The sequence below is a fragment of the Loxodonta africana genome, chromosome 22 (assembly GCF_030014295.1).
Source record: "Loxodonta africana isolate mLoxAfr1 chromosome 22, mLoxAfr1.hap2, whole genome shotgun sequence".
Lineage (NCBI taxonomy): Eukaryota > Metazoa > Chordata > Mammalia > Proboscidea > Elephantidae > Loxodonta > Loxodonta africana.
This window is the reverse complement of record NC_087363.1, coordinates 41245053-41261205: the sequence shown is the minus strand read 5'-3', so window position 1 is coordinate 41261205 and position 16153 is coordinate 41245053. Positions and strand designations below refer to the sequence as shown.

Sequence of the window (16153 nt, the reverse complement as noted above, 5' to 3'; positions counted from 1 at the left end):
TTGAAAACATCAACAAAATCAATAAACCATTGGCTAAACTAAAAACTACAAAAAATTGTACTTCAACAAATTTGAAAACCTAGAGGAAATGGACAAATTTCTAGAAACACATTACCTACTTAAACTAACACAAACAGAGGTAGAAAAACTAAGTAAACCTATAACAAAAGAAGAGATTGAAGAGGTAATTAAAAAAACCCCAACAACAACAACAACAACAAAAACACCCTGGCCCTGATGGCGTCACTGGAGAATTCTACCAAACTGTCAGAGAAGAGTTAACACCACTATTACTAAAGGTATTTCATAGCATAGAAAAGGATGGAATACTCTGAACTCATTCAATGAAGCCAGCATGAGCTTGATATCAAAACCAAGTAAGAACACCACAAAAAAAGAAAATTACAGACCAATATCCCTCATGAACGTAGATGCAAAAATCCTTAACAAAATTTTAACCACTGTATTCAACAACATATCAAAAAAAAAAAAAAAAAATTCACTGTGACCAGGTAGGATTCATAGCAGGTATGCAGGGATGGTTCAACATTAGAAAAACGATCAATGTAATCCCTCACATAAAATAAAGCAAAAGATAAGAACCACATGATCTTATCAGTTGTTGAAGAAAAGGCATTTGACAAACTCTAACACTCATTCATGATAAAAACTCTCAGCAAAATAGGAACGGAAGGGAAATTTCTCAACATCATAAAGGGCATTTATACAAAGCCAACATCATCCTAAATGGAGAGAGTCTAAAAGCATTCCCCTTGAGAACAGGAACCAGACAAGGATGCCCTTTATCTCCACTCTTATTCAACATGTGCTGGAGGTCCTAGCAAGAGCAATAAGGCAAGAAAAAGAAGTAAAGAACATCCAAATTGGTAAGGAAGAAGTAAAAGTATCCCTATTTGCAGATGATATGGTATTATACACAGAAAACCCAAAAGAATCTACAAGAAAACTACCGGAACTAACAGAAGATCTCAGCAAAGTATCAGGACACAAGATAAACATACAAAAATCAGTTGGATTCCTCTACACCAACAAAAAGAACTTGAAGAGAAATCACCAAATCAATACCATTTATAATAGCTCCCAAGAAGATAAAATACTTAGAAGTAAATCTAACCAGTGACGTAAAAGACCTATATAAATAAAACTACAAGACGCTACTGCAAGAAACCAAAAAAGCCATAAATAAGTGGAAAAACATACCTTGCTCATGGATAGGATGCAACATTGTGAAAATGTCAGTTCTACCCAAAGCGATCTACAGATACAATGCAATCCCAATCCAAATTCCAAAGACATTTTTTAATGAGATGGAGAAACAAATCACCAACTTCATATGGAAAGGGAAGAGGCCCTGGATAAGTAAAGCATTACTGAAGAAGACCAAAGTGGGAGGCCTCGCACTACCTGATTTTAGAACATATTATACCACCACAGTAGTCAAAATAGCCTGGTACTGGTACAACAACAGATACATAGACCAATGGAATAGAATTGAAAATCCAGATGTAAATTCATCAACCTATGAGCAGCTGATATTTGACAAAGGCCCAAAGTCTGTTAATTGGGGAAAAGACAGTCCGTTTAACAAATGGCACTGGCATAATGGGATATCCATCTGCAAAAAAATGAAACAAGACCCATACCTCACACCATGTACAAAAACTAACTCAAAATGGATCAAAGATCTAAATATAAAATCTAAAACGATAAAGATCATGGAAGGAAAAACAGGGACAATGCTAGGAACCCTAATACATGGCATAAACAGAATACAAAACATTACTAACAGTCCAGAAATACCAGAAGAGAAACTAGACAACTGGGAGCTCTTAAAAATCAAAGACTTATGCTCATCCAGAGACTTCACCAAAAGAGTAAAAACACAACCTACGGACTGGGAAAATTTTTTTCACTATGACAAATCCAATCAGCATCTAATCTGTAAAACCTCAACAACAAAAAGACAACCCATTTAAAAAATGGGCAAAGGCTATGAACAGACACCTCACCAAAGAAGACATTCAGGTGGCTAACAGATACATGAGGAAATGCTCTGGATCATCAGCCATTAGAGAAATGCAAATCAAAACTACAATGAGATACCATCTCACCCCAACAAGGCTGGCATTAACCCAAAAAACACAAAATAATTAAATATTGGAGAGGTTGTAGAGACGCTGGAATACTTATACACTGCTGATGGGAATGTAAAATGGTACAACCACTCTGGTAATCAATGTGGCGCTTCCTTAGAAAGCTAGAAATAGAACTACCTTAACGATCCCCCAATCCAATTCCTTGGAATATATCCTAGAGAAATAAGAGCCTTTGTACAAATAGATATATGCCCAGCCATGTTCATTGCAGCACTGTTTACAACAGCAAAAAGATGGAGATAACCAAAGTGCCTATCAACAGATGAATGGATAAAGAAATTATGGTATATTCACACAGCGGGATACTATGCAATGATAAAGAACAAGGATGAATCTGTGAAACATAACGTGGAGGAATCTGGAAGGCATTATGCTGGGTGAAATCAGCCAGTCACAAAAGGACAAATATTGTATGAGACCACTATTATCAGAACTCAAGAAAACATTCTTTAATGGTTACAAGGGTGGGGAAGGCAGGAGAGAGGAACTCACTAACTAGACAGTAGACAAGAGTTATCTTAGGTGAAGGGAAGGACAACACACAAAACGGGAAGTCAGCACAACTGGACTAAATCAAAAGCTAAGAAGTTTCCTGAATACAACCAAACACTTCGAGGGACAGAGGAGCAGGGGCCAGGGCCTGGGACCATGGTTTCAGGGCACATCTAGGTCAACTGACAAAAAAAGTTTATTAAAACGTTCTGCGTCCCACTTTGGTGAGTGGCATTTGGGGTCTTAAAAGCTTGCGAGTGGCCATCTAAGATGCGTCAATTGGTCCCAACCCACCGGGAGCAAAGGAGAATGAAGAACACCAAAGACACAAGGAAAATATTAGCTCAAGAGACAAAAGGGCCACATAAACCAGAGACGTCATCAGCCTGAGACCAGAAGAACTAGATGGTACCTGGCTGCCACCAGTGACCACCCTGACAGGGAACACAGCAGAGTCCCTGGTAGAGCAGGAGAAGAGTGGGATTTAGAACTCAAATTCACGTAAAAAGACCAGACTTAATGGTCTGACTGAGAATGGAAGAATCCTCAAGGACATGCCCCCTGGACTCTCTGCTATCTCAGAACTACAACCATTCCTGAAGCCAGCTCTTCAGACAAAGATTAGACTGGACTGTAAAACTTAAAATAATACTCGTGAAGGGTGTGCTTCTTAATTCAGGGAGATACAGGAGACTAAATAGGCAGCTCCTATCCGGAGGCAGGATGAGAAGGCAGGAAGGGACGGAACTGATTGAATGGACACGGGAAACCTGGGGTGGAAAAGGGGGAGTGTGCTGTCACATTATAGGGGGCACAATTAGTGTCACAAAACAATATGTATATAAATTTTTCTATAAGAAATTAACTTGAACTATAAAATTTCACCTAAAGCACAATTAAAAAAAAAATTGGAAAAGAATGGAGAGTGTGTATGGAAAGTAGGATATGCTCACAGATTACCTTACAAATATTAACTGGGATCAAATGGATATTTCTTCATATCAGTCACTGGAGGAGGGGGAGGGAGGATAAATAGAGGCTACTGGCTAATTTTAATATTCCTTGCAGTACCTAACAACCTTGTTGTTGTTATTAGGTACCATCGAGTCAGTTCCAACTCATAGCGACTCTGTGCAACAGAACGGAACACTGCCCGGTCCTACACCATCCTCACAACCGTTGGTATGCTTGGTCCCATGGTTGCAGCCACTGTGTCAGTCTATCTCATTGAGGGTCTTTTTTTCACTAACTCTCTACTTTACCAAGCATGATGTCCTTCTCCAGGGACTGGTCCCTTCTGATAACATGTCCAAAGTATGTGAGACAAAGTCTCACTATCCTGGCTTCTAAGGAGCATTTTGACTGTATTTCTTCCAAGCCATATTTGTTCGTTTTGGCAGCCCATGGTATATTCAGTATTCTTCACCAACACCATAAACTCAAAGGCATCAATTCTTTGGTCTTCCTTATTAATTGTGAAGCTTTCATATGCATATGATGCGATTGAAAACACCATGGCTTGGGTCAGGTGCCCCCTGGTTTTCAAAGTGACACCTTTGCTTTTGAACACTTTAAAGAGCTCTTTCACAGCAGATTTGCCCAGTGCAATACACCCTTTGATTTCTTGACTGCTGCTTCCTTGAGCATTGATTGTGGATCCAAGTAAAAAGAAACCCTTGATAAGTTCAGTCTTTTCTCCATTTATCATGATGGTGCTTATTGGCCCAGTTGTGAGGATTTTCGTTTTCTTTACGTTTAGGTATAATCCATATCGAAGGCTGTGTCCTTTGAGCTTCATCAGTAAGTGCTTCAAGTCCTCTTCACTTTCAGCATGCAAGGTTATCTGTATATTGTACTTCGCTAATGAGTCTTCCTTCAATCCTGATGCCACACTCTTCTTCATATAAACCAGGTTCTTGAATTATTTGCTCAGCATACAGATTGAATAAGTATGGTGAAAGGATACAATCCTGACATATACATTTTTTTACTTTAAACCATGCAGTATCCCTTTGTTCTCTTTGAACAACTGCCTTTTGGCCTATGTCCAGGTTCCTCATAAGCACAATTAAGTGTTCTGGAATTCCCATTATTCTCAATGTTATCCATAATTTGTTATGATCCATGCAGCTGAGTGCCTTTGCACAGGCAATAAAACAATAGAAAACCAATAGACGGTATCAAAAGGGAGGGAGGGCTAAGAGTTTTATAGAAAGCTGTTAGTTTAATGGTAACCATTAGAATAAAAATAGCAGCTTTTTCCCACAGAGGTAGGGGAGCGAGAGGACAAGTCATTTATGAACACATCCTGCTCTCACATGCACACCCAGGCCAATGTGTCCTCTCTCATCTCTTCTCCAATCTTTAAAGGTGTGCTCTCTCTAGACAGCCTTATTTGATTGCCCTAGTCCATGTTAAACTCACCCCCTCATCTGCCACTCCTAGGTACTGGGAACCTGGTGTTGTGGCTGTTTAACCTTATCTCACCTGAGGACAGAAATGGAGTTCTATATATAATTGTACAGTACCACTTTCAGAGTCTGGCACAGGGTCCTGCATACAGAAGATAATAAATACTGGTTCACCAGTAATTCAGGATTGATTGAAGGATTTGGACTTACACTCTCTGGGTTCTTCTAAGAGCCTCATGTTGCTTATTAGTCTGAATTCTGCAGTTTGATATGACAGCAATCTGATTCAAATTGACTTAAGGAAACAAGAAATTTATAGCCTTCCGTAATAGAAATGTTCCATGTTAGGACTGACTCAAGGAATGGCTGGATCCAGGGTATTACCAATATCAGTCTTCCTTTGCCTCTAAACTCAGCTTCCCTCTGTTTTTGCCTTCTTTTGGGGACAAGTTCTTCCTTCGTAGACAACGATAGCCCTAGCAGTTACAAGCTTAATGTCCCCTGCAGAAAAGAGGGCTTCCCATTTCCAGTTACTCCGGCAAAAGTCACGGGATTGAGTTTCACTGATGTGGCTTGCTCATCCCTGAACCAAGCACTGTGGCCATAGGGGAGAAATTATTTGATTGACGAGGCCTGGGTCATGTTACCACCCCTGGAGTCAACTCTGGGTGGGGAAGAGGTAATTTCCCAAAGGAAAAATCAGGGTGCTCTTACCTGAAAAAGAGGTGGATGTTGGGCAGGCAAAATTAGCAGCTGTCCATTTTTAGAGCTGATGTCCTTAATGTGAAAAATACAAGAAAAATGACCTACACATGAAAAATCATTGGTGTAGGGGGCACAACTTTTGGGGCATGTGGTTTGCAAGGTCTGCTTGGTGTTTTTCTCAGGCACAGAGCATTTATTTACCATGAGGGAACCATTCTGCCAAAAGGTGGTGCCCGGTCGCAGAGGGCAAGCCAACTCAAGTCTGAGAGCTGCTCACACTCTGGCTTTTGCGCTCAGCTAGAGGGCAGGGAAAGGTCTGGAAGGAGGGACACTCAGTACAGCTGGAGAAATTTGCATAGGTGTTTAAAAAGTATGGTAGCCTCAAGGGTTAATGCTAGATCAAGCCCTGATCCTCTCAGTGGGTTTCTCCAGGGATCTGGCGTCCTGAGTCCTGGGTGAGTGGCTGTACTGTTTTTTGCTGCTTCATATTTTTTACATGCCTGGGTGGTGCAAATGGTTAACATGCTTGGCTGCTAACCAAAAAGCTGGAGATTCAAGTCCACCCAGAAGTGATCTACTTCTGAAAAATAAGCCATTGAAAACACTGGGGAGCACGATTCTATTCTCAAACACATGGGGTCGCCATGAATCAGAATCAACTCGACAGCAACTGTTTTATTATTATTGTTGTTTACTGGCCCTACTGAGTAGAAAAAATAATTCACTGAGGTAGCAAATGGGGAAACTGAGGCAGAACAGGAGGAGTTAAAAATGCATTCATTTCAATATGGGTGGGGAGTGTGTTTCTTAGCTCAAATAGATACATGAGACTATGTGGGCAGCTTCTGTCCAAAGGCGAGATAAGAGGGTAGAGGGGGACAGAAGCTGGCTGAACAGACATGGGAAGTACAGAGTGGAGAGGAGGAGTGTGCTGTCACATTGCAGGGAGAGCATCTAGGGTCAGATAACAATGTGTGTATAAGTTTTTGTATGAGAAACTGACTTGAACTGTAAACTTTGACTGAAAGCACAATAAAAAAAAAAAATTCATTTTTCCCCTGAATCTTTAATACTTTTTTTGCATCGAACTCTCCCTGTCAACATTTAAACTTAAGTTTCTAACATTAAAAAAAAAGACAAACAAAAAAAATCATCCCTAAATTTTATTTGTTAACAGTTAGTGCACTTGGCTGCTAACCAAAAGTTTGGAGGTTTGAGTCCACCCAGAGGCACCTCGAAAGAAAGGCCTGGTGATCTACTTCTGAAAAATCAGCCCTTGAAAACCCTATGGAACGCAGTTCTACTCTGACACACTGGGGTCACCATGAGTTGGAGTCAACTCCACAGCAGCTGGTTTTACTGGTACCGCCATATTGCCCACCTCCCCTTCATGGCAGAATTTCTTGGAAGAGTTTTGTTTTTTCTTTTCCTATTTCTTCCTACTCATATCTCAACTCACTCCAATCTGCTGCTGCCACCCCATTCTACCTCCCCAAATCATGAACAGGCTCCCCCTAAGTTCATCATTTAGCTCCAAGTCACTAAATCCAATGACCCTGTGTTAGAGATGGAAAAAAAATATATATATTCCTTTACTTTGGTTCAGAGGTGACATTATGACCTCCAATTTTAATAAGATTTGCTGAGTGATTTAAGCAACTTAAGCAGTTCCAGGGTAGAATGACCTATATATGGTATAACCAAATCCCCAACAAAACACACACACACACACACACACACACACACAAATCAAATCCCCAAGAGAGAGGAAATTGAGATATCTTGTCTGGAAAGGGAGAGTTCTAGAATCTTGGGGGCACTACTGGTTTCTTCAAATCTCTAAAGTGCTGCCATATGGAAGAGAGAGATGTGTTTTGGGTGGCCCCCCAGCTAGGACCCAAAGAAGGGAGAGTTCCTCTTATTTGAAGAAATTTGCTAATGATCGGAGCTCTCTAAAGGAGAAGAGGGCTGCCCCAGGAGATAGTGAGCTCCCTATCGCTAGCAGTAGTCAAGCAGAGACTGTTCTGTCTGGAGTATTCAGAGAGTCTTGCGTTGAGTCGGAGGTGACACCAGAGACCTTCTGAGGCTGATTCCAAATGTGAAACCACGTGATCAGTTACGAATACATCTCTAGAGGGGATTCTACAGGCACCTGCTTCTACCGTTTTCCAGCTGTGCAGTCTTGTACAAGATAGCTCTCTGTGCCTCAGCTTCCTCATCTATAAACCAGAAAACCAAACCTGTTCCCATCAAGTCTGTGCTGACTCATAGCAACCCTATGTGTTACAGAGTAGAACTGCTCCATAAAGTTTTCTTGGCTGTAATCTTTACAGAAGCAGACCATCGGGCCTTTGTTTCACAGCGCCACTGGGTAGATTTGAACCACCAACCTTTAGGTTAGTTAAAAAAAAAAAGGTTAGCAGTCGAGCGCAAATCATCTGTGCAACCCAGGACATTCACCTGTAAAAGGGGAATGGTATTTGTGCCTATCTCATAGGGTTGCTGTGATAATGCAGGTGCAACAATGCATTACGAGGGCTCCGCACAGGGAGCAGGGCACATAGTAAGTGCTCAATAAATGCTTGTTATATTGGAAACCCTGGTGGCGTAGTGGTTAAGTGCAGTGACTGCTAACCAAGAGGTCAGCAGTTCGAATCCGCCAGGTGCTCCTTGGAAACTCAATTGGGCAGTTCTACTCTGTCCTACAGGGTCACTGAGTCGGAATCGACTCAATGGCAATGGATTTGGTTTTTTGTTTTTGTTTTTGGTATTATTTGTATTTAGTGCAAAGTCCTGATTTCCAAACATGTCTCATCACCTACTTTTGAATTTTAGTTGTGGTTTTCCTTGGTGGACACCAGCATCAACTTCTAGGAACTGGGCTCAAAGAGAGCATCGGGATGATGTTGGGGGAAACCACAGTTATTCTCACTGTGGGTGTCATGCTGTCTACGGCAGTTTCTGTTGGAGGGACACCTGGAGACTCAGAAAATAGTTCCTGTAGTATCACATGTTGTTGTTGTGGGCCATCAGATCAAGTTCGACTCATAACGACCCTATAGACAAAGTAGAACTGCCCCATAGAGTTTCCAAGGCTGTACTCTTTATGGAAGCAGACTACCAGATCTTTGTCCTGCAGGGTAGCTGGTGGATTTGAACCACCAACCTCTCGGTTAGCAGCCAATTGCTTAACCACTGTGACACCGAAATGAAAGTGACAAAGATTTGGTGGGCGTCCCTTCTTTTCCCACCCCTCTGATGCTTAGGTCAGCTATGCAAAGGCGTCCCCCTGAATAGAATCCTGTGACAGTTTTCTCATGGAAGTCTTGTTGTTGTTAGGTACTGTGGAGTCATAGGACAGAGCAGAACTGCTCCATAGGGTTTCCAAGGAGCGGCTGGTGGGTTTGAACTGCCGACCTTTTGGTTAGCAGCCAAGCTCTTAACCACTACGCCACTAGGGCTCCGTGGAAGTCTTAATCACCAGGAAAAGAAATCACTAGCTTTGGCTTTTGTTGAATGTGACTTTTGAGCAGGCACGGACTCCCAGGTGCTTACACTTGTTATTTCATATTAACAATTCTGAGAGGTAAGTTCATTCTCCAGTTCACGAATAAGAGAATTAGGCCTCAGAGAGGTTAAATAACTTTTACAAGGTCACACAGCTGGTTAATGGTGAAGCCAGAGTCCTAAACATTCCAAATTCTTGCTCTTCAGTGCACTATTGACCATAACCTCTGGCAAAATCCTGAAATTAATTAAAGACACTTATATTTAATTAAATGGCTCCCAAGGATAGAACTCCTTTAAAAAATGTATTCCTGAGGTTAGGACTTCTAGATTGTCACTTTGTGAAGAGTTTTTGAAGGGCAGGGTGTGGGTGGGGGATTTGGGGGAACTGGGGCCACCCCACCCACCCTCAACACACAGCTGATTTCTCTTCATGCCCACGTCTTTGTGCCTTTCTGCAGGTGTGGGTAGATGCAGGAACGCAGATCTTTTTCTCCTATGCCATCTGCCTGGGCTGTCTGACTGCTCTGGGAAGTTATAACAATTATAACAACAACTGCTACAGGTGAGCATCTCCCCAACCCTGCCTGCTCTACACCAAACCCCACGAGCCCGCCCTGCTGCCAGGCTCATTCACAAAACCATATGCCTGTCTTTCTGGGTCAGGAGCAGAAAAACAGGCTCTTTGTTGGCCTCTCCCTGCCCAGGGTCAAAAAAAGTGGGCCACAGAGGAGCTAGAAAAAGGACAAAAGTAACAGAGTGCTCTCCAGGTTGCAAAGCCAGTCCACACCTGTAATCTCATTTTAGCTTCAGTCCACCCTATAATGCAAAGATATATCTTCAATTCATTTAAGGGATGAGAAAACAGGAGCCCAGGGCAGGTAAGGGACTTGCTGAAGGTCACACAGCTAAGGCAAAGCCAGGGCTGGAACCCAGGTCTCCTGACACCAAGGGCCTTGTTCTTCTGCCCTCTGTCTGGAAAGGTGCTCCCTGCCACTGGTCACTTGACTCTAGGATCCTCCCCTGTCCCACCCTGGAGTGTCCAGTGCTCTGCCTTGCCCCTCGTCCTGACTGGCCTCTCTCCCTGACCTCTCGCAGCTAACCATACCCAGAGCTGGGGTGCAACTGAGGCTGTCTGACCTTTGGCTGCCTGGCTTCTCATCCCTGCCATCTACCTTCTGCAGTGAGGCTGCGACCACGGAGGGCAAGGTACACAGCCACTCAGCAGAGCCTGGCGGAAGTGAGCCTTGCACCCTAGTCTCCCTGAGACACTGGTCTGTTGGCTGAGGTCTCTCACTCCTGAGCTCAGTGGCTGTGCACAGCAGGGAATCTTTCATGGATGGATAGACTGCTCATCCCTCCTTTGAGCCCACGAGCTTCTTATTCAGGAATAAGATTATGGAACAGAGACACCATCCCTGATTGCAGATTAGTTGAGAAAGGAAGGGCTTTTCAACAAATGCTTCTGAGATAGAGTAAGAATTTGCGGAAATTAACAAAGTTAGATTCTCATAAAAAGCAAAAACCAAACCTGTTGCCGTTGAGTTGATCCTGACTCACGGCGACCTCATGTATTGTAGAGCAGAACTGACCTCCATAGGGTTTTTTCTTGGCTGCGATCTTTACAGAAGCAGACTGCTGTGCCTTTCTTCTGAGGAATCACTAGATGGGTTCGAACTGCCAATCTTTCGGTTAGTAAATGAGCGTAAACCGTTTGTACCACACCAGGACCTTAGATTCTCATACCTTGTTCTGTATGTTCCCCCTAATAAGTGTCAGATTGATTAAAGAGTTAAATATTTTTAAAAAATAAAACCATCTTAAAACTAGGAATAAAGTATTCACTTCTGAATGGAAAGAATGTAGAAAACATCAAAATAAAGAAATCACAAAGGAAGAAAGTGACAGATTGGCTCACATGAAAATCTAGAACTTACAAAATTTCTAGAAAGAGACACAGAAAGCTATTAAAAATAGCCACTTCTCGAGAGTGGGACAGAGAAGTAAAATGTGGAGAGATGAGCTTTCCCGTCTTCTGTCCTCCTCTACGGTATAAGTGAGTGCTTATTTTGCTTTATTCTGAGCATATGTTGGTTTTATAATGAAAAATAAAGTTATCAAATATCAGCTACATATTTTTCTGTATCATATCTTCCAAATGAAATATGAAAATTATCTGCACAGGTAAAGTCATACTAGCAACACGCAGGTGTCCCTGGGTGGTGTAAACAGTTAGGTGCTCAACTACTAATCGACAGGTTGGCAGTTCGAACCCACCCAGAGGCACCTTGGAAGAAAGGTCCTGGCACTCTGTTTCTGAAAGGTCACGGCAATTGAAAAACCTAAGGAACAGTTCTACTCTGGAACACATGGGGTCGCCACGAGTTGAAATCGACTCCACAGCAACGGGTTTGGTTTTTGGTTTAGCAACATGCAGTATGATACTCAAAGGGTTTGTATCTACGGCTGGTAAAGAATGCAGACAGATCAACGCACCAGTAGAAAAATGAACAGCACGCTCTTAAGAGAGTGAGAGTTCTTCCCAGCTAGCCAATTGGCCGTGGTCTGAGCGCTAACCCTATCTGACGTGGGTGAGGGTGCCATGAGAGAATCATTTCACACTCTGCTGGTGGGACAGTCGTTTGGAACAAGCTTTGGGGTTACTGTGTGGCTCAAATGGGACTGTGTATCTGAAAGAACTTTTATAAATGATGAAGTTTTCCCACATTAGACAATTATATTAGAGATAGGAATATTGAGGCACGTGGAGGTCACGTAGCTTGTCCCCAGTTCCTGAGCGAGTAAGTGGCAGAGTCTAGACTCTGACTGAAGTCTCTAAAGCTCCAGCCAAGGGCTCCTGCTGAAAGCTGCCTAGTGATCACTGTATTAACTCATCTGTTGAGTCATCAGCGTTTATTGTGTGTCCGCTGAGTGCATGACACGGGGGTTGATGCCACAGGAGGTACAAGAATTGCATAGCTCCAGGCTATACAGTTTGTAACTTGGGGAAACTGAGGCAGAGGGGAAGTTAAAGTGGGCAGGAAGTTAAAGAAAATCTATTGCAGAATCCATAGGTGCCATTAGGTAACCAGTTCTGTTGTCCCAGGAGATCTTTGGGCAGAGAGGTGAATAGGGGGTGGCTGGGCAAAGGGTTGCTGGAAGGGCCGAAGATGAGACCAGGTTACCCATAAGTATAATCCTTTGTACCTTCAGGATTTCACAGGTGGAGCTTGGGCTGGGGGATGAGAGTTAAAGCGCTTTGTCAGTCCCAATGCAAAAGGATCCCCCGGACAGGAGGAGAAAGGCGCCCTGGATGGGAGAACAGCGCAAGCAGGGACTTGGGGTCTGGACTAAGCGAGGCCCACTTGGGACGTTGGAGAGGCATGCTGTCTGTGCTCAGTCCTCAGCAGCACGTTTGAAGTGTGCATTCAGCGCGCATCCCTCTGTGCCGGGCACTGTGCCAGGCACTGTAGAAATGACTTTGTCACTGTTCACGCCCTCTAGTGAGGCTGTCAGCTCTGTGAGGACAGGGGCTGCATTTTCTTGTATACCACTGTATCCCTGGTGCCTAGCAGAGTGCTGGCTTGTGTGTATGGAAGTAAAGGAAGGACCCACACCGTTATATAAAGGAGGAAACTGAGGCTGGTGGAGGCTAAGTCATGTACCCACATTCACATTGCTAGTGATGGAACGTGGCTTTGAACCAAGTCTTTCTGGCTCCTGCATCCCTATCCCACACATCCAGGGATGGCCACTGCTTTCCCAACTACTGGAGTCAGACTGTCTACTTGCCAAGCTGTGGTCTTTGTTACAAGGGCAGCTTTCTTCCCTACTGAGCCCATGGGTGATACATGTTGGCCGTCTTGGATCCCTTCTGCTTCCCCATCCAATGGGCAGAATGTTTTTCCCTTCCATCAGCAGAAGCAAATCCAATCCCCTAGATGACATTGCAGAATAAGAAGGCTCATTTTCTTCCCTTTCCAAATTGTTCTGCAAGTGGGTCTTCCCAACTCAAGCGGAGTAAATTAGTACCCTCTCTTCTGACAGCATAATAGCTTCTAGAGGTCTTAAGAGCCCAGCTCAGCTCCTGCTGACTTCAAAGTGCTGGTTACATAAGGCTTTCACCTAGACGGTGGGGGTGGGAAGCAGAGGGCTGGAGTGAAGTAAACCAGACCGGGAAAATCCTGACTTGAGAACACATACTACTGAGCACTGTCTACTTGAAGGTTTGGGTGTTGCAGGGGGTGAGGCGTCCCTGGTCTGTTCTAGGCTAGAAGGGACCTCAGAGCCCCTCTAGAGCATCTCTGTCCCTCTGTCCAGTGGTGTGAGGAGATCCTTTGTGAGCCTCCAAGGGGAAGATGGGGATGTTATAAGAGGGACATTTGGTTCTCAACACCCTCATGGGTTTGGAAGTCTCTGTTCTTAGTATCATTTTGGTTTAGCTCCTAGAAAGAGCAGAGCCTTTGGTGTATGAGACAACTGGATTCATGTCATGACCCCACCTTGAGTGTGTGACTTCCCTCACTGAGCCACAGGATTAAATCAGTGTACCAATAATAACAACAACAACAACAGCAACAGGGTCTAACACATTGCAGGTAATTAAAAAACAGTACAGGGGAATTCCAAACTGTAGAAGATATGGAAAAAATGCTTTCCTCAACCAGTACCACGCATTTCCCACTGTTTCATAAGTCAAGGCAATTTCGCCTCAGGAAACAGAGGAGGTAAGTCAGGCCAGCAGATAAAGTCCTTGGGTCCTCAGCCCAGCAAATGTTCACAGTCCACAATTCTTTAAAGGGATCTCTATCAGTCAGCTAAGGAGCCCTGGTGGTACAGTGGTTAAGCACTTGGCTGCTAATTGAAAGATTGGTGGTTCAAACCTACCAGCTGCCCCATAGGAGAAAGATGTGGTAGTCTGCTTCTATAAAAATTTATAGCCTTGGAAACTCTATGGGGCAGGGGTTCTCTGTCTTATGGGATTGCTATAGTTAGTGTTGACTTGACAGCAAGGGGTTCAGTTTTTGGTGTATCAGTCAGCTACTGCCACAATTATGCTGTGTAACAAATGTCCCCCAAACTCAATGGTTTACCACAAAAAACTGCTTTCTGCAGTGTAATGAATTACTTAATATGGCCTTTCTAGCCATGGTCTTGTAACTCCTACCCAAGTGATGGGGCAGGACTGTGTGATAGGGTAATTGTGGCCCAACAAAAGAATTGGTCAGTTTTGCCATCCCACTGGGTTTGAAATGAGTTGATGGCGTAGTGGTTAAGTGCTATGACTGTTAACGTAAAGGTTGGCAGTTCGAATCTACCAGGTGCTCCTTGGAAACCCCTGTGGGGCAGTTCTACTCTGTCCTGTAGGGTCACTATGAATCAGAATTGACTCGACAGTAATGAGTTTTCGGTTTAGAGGTGGGAGAGAGAAGATACTGCCACCACCAAGGAAGAACAGCCAGGAGCTAACATGTCCTCTGGACCCAGGATCCCTGCACTGAGAAGCTCCTAGATCCAAGAGACAGAGAGCTCGAGAAGCAGCAGCAGAGACCCAGCAGCAGGAGACTGCACGGTGGGCTTCGTAGCCCATGGAGAGAGAAAGCTGAGTGCCTTTGGACAGAGACTTAGGGCCAGGGAGAGGTGTGCCTGACAGCACAGCTTGGAATAGGCTATCCTGATGGAAGAACTGTATACTTGAGTGTTCCTGAACCTGAGTTGTAACCTGTTATTTCCCTAATAATCCCCATAATCATGAGTATTGTCTGTGAGTTCTGTAGGGCCGTTGCAATGAATTATCGAACCCAGCAGAAAAGTAGAGAGTGCCATGGGAGGGACGACTGGTGTTAGAACTGGTAAAGATGGCGGAGAACGGAGGCAAGTCTGATCTCCGCTTCATGGAAATCAGCCTCGGGCTGTTGGTCTTGATTCTCCTTTCCCCTTGTGAAGTTAGAGGAGGTTGGACGCTGCCTCCATGTCATTTTTTACATTTTCATTGCTCACAAGTCTGCTGGTTGGCTGGAGACACTTTGGGCTAGGGGGCCTGGCTCCGGGGTCCAGGGCAGGATTTATTCTGCTCTACATGTTTTCATCCTGGAGTCTAGGCTGGAGGGACAGCAGCTCCCAGGGACAGGTTCTTGTCATGGCAAATCACGAAAGCGATAAGGGACAAGTTCAATCACGCACGCAAACACGTCTCAAGCCTCTGTTTCCACCTCATCTGCTAACATCCCATTGACCAAAGCAAGTCCCATAGCTAAATCCAAAGTCACTGGGGCAGGGTAATGGGCGGAGGTACTTCATCCACCCCAAGAAGGTAGGGGGAGTGACTACCCCCTGAAAAACAATCTGTCACAAGGCCCAAGAGACCCTCTTATCTAAGCGCCCCATTTTATACATGGTGAGGCCAAGCCCAAGGGGAGATCATACAGGGAGAATTCGAACCCAAGAATCCTGACCCCAGCCTAATGCTCTCTCCACTATGCCTTTGATTCCTAGGGTCATTGTAGGGCAACAGTGTGTTCCAGTCACCAAAAACATAAGTGCAACCTTTGGTTGCATTACAAAGAGTACGGTGTCAGGATAAAGGAGGTGAGAGTCCTGGTCTATTCTAAAGTATAGCACTTAGTCCTGGTTGTGACATCTGAAGCGAGGCCTTGACAAACGAGTGTATTACAGATCATGAGCAGGATGGAGAATTAGTAAGGGAACTGGGGCATTTAATAGAGAGAAAAAAAAACGGGGATATAGGGCCACTATCTTCAATCTCCCAATGCCAAAGGCTTTGGAGGATAGAACTAAGACCTATTGCAGAAGGCAGATTTGGGTTGAGTACAAGGTAAGGAGGTTCTTAGCAGTCTAAGC

General features: G+C 44.0%; 1 protein-coding gene across 1 annotated transcript in view; it reads left to right on the top strand.

Annotated features, from left to right (window-relative positions):
• The window catches only part of SLC6A11 (solute carrier family 6 member 11), a 177914-nt gene that overhangs the window by 126919 nt on the left and 34842 nt on the right, over positions 1–16153 (top strand). The window contains exon 7 of the mRNA XM_003409756.4: positions 9754–9857. Within this exon, the coding sequence (XP_003409804.4) occupies positions 9754–9857 (104 nt within the window). The remainder of the gene's footprint in view (positions 1–9753; positions 9858–16153) is intronic.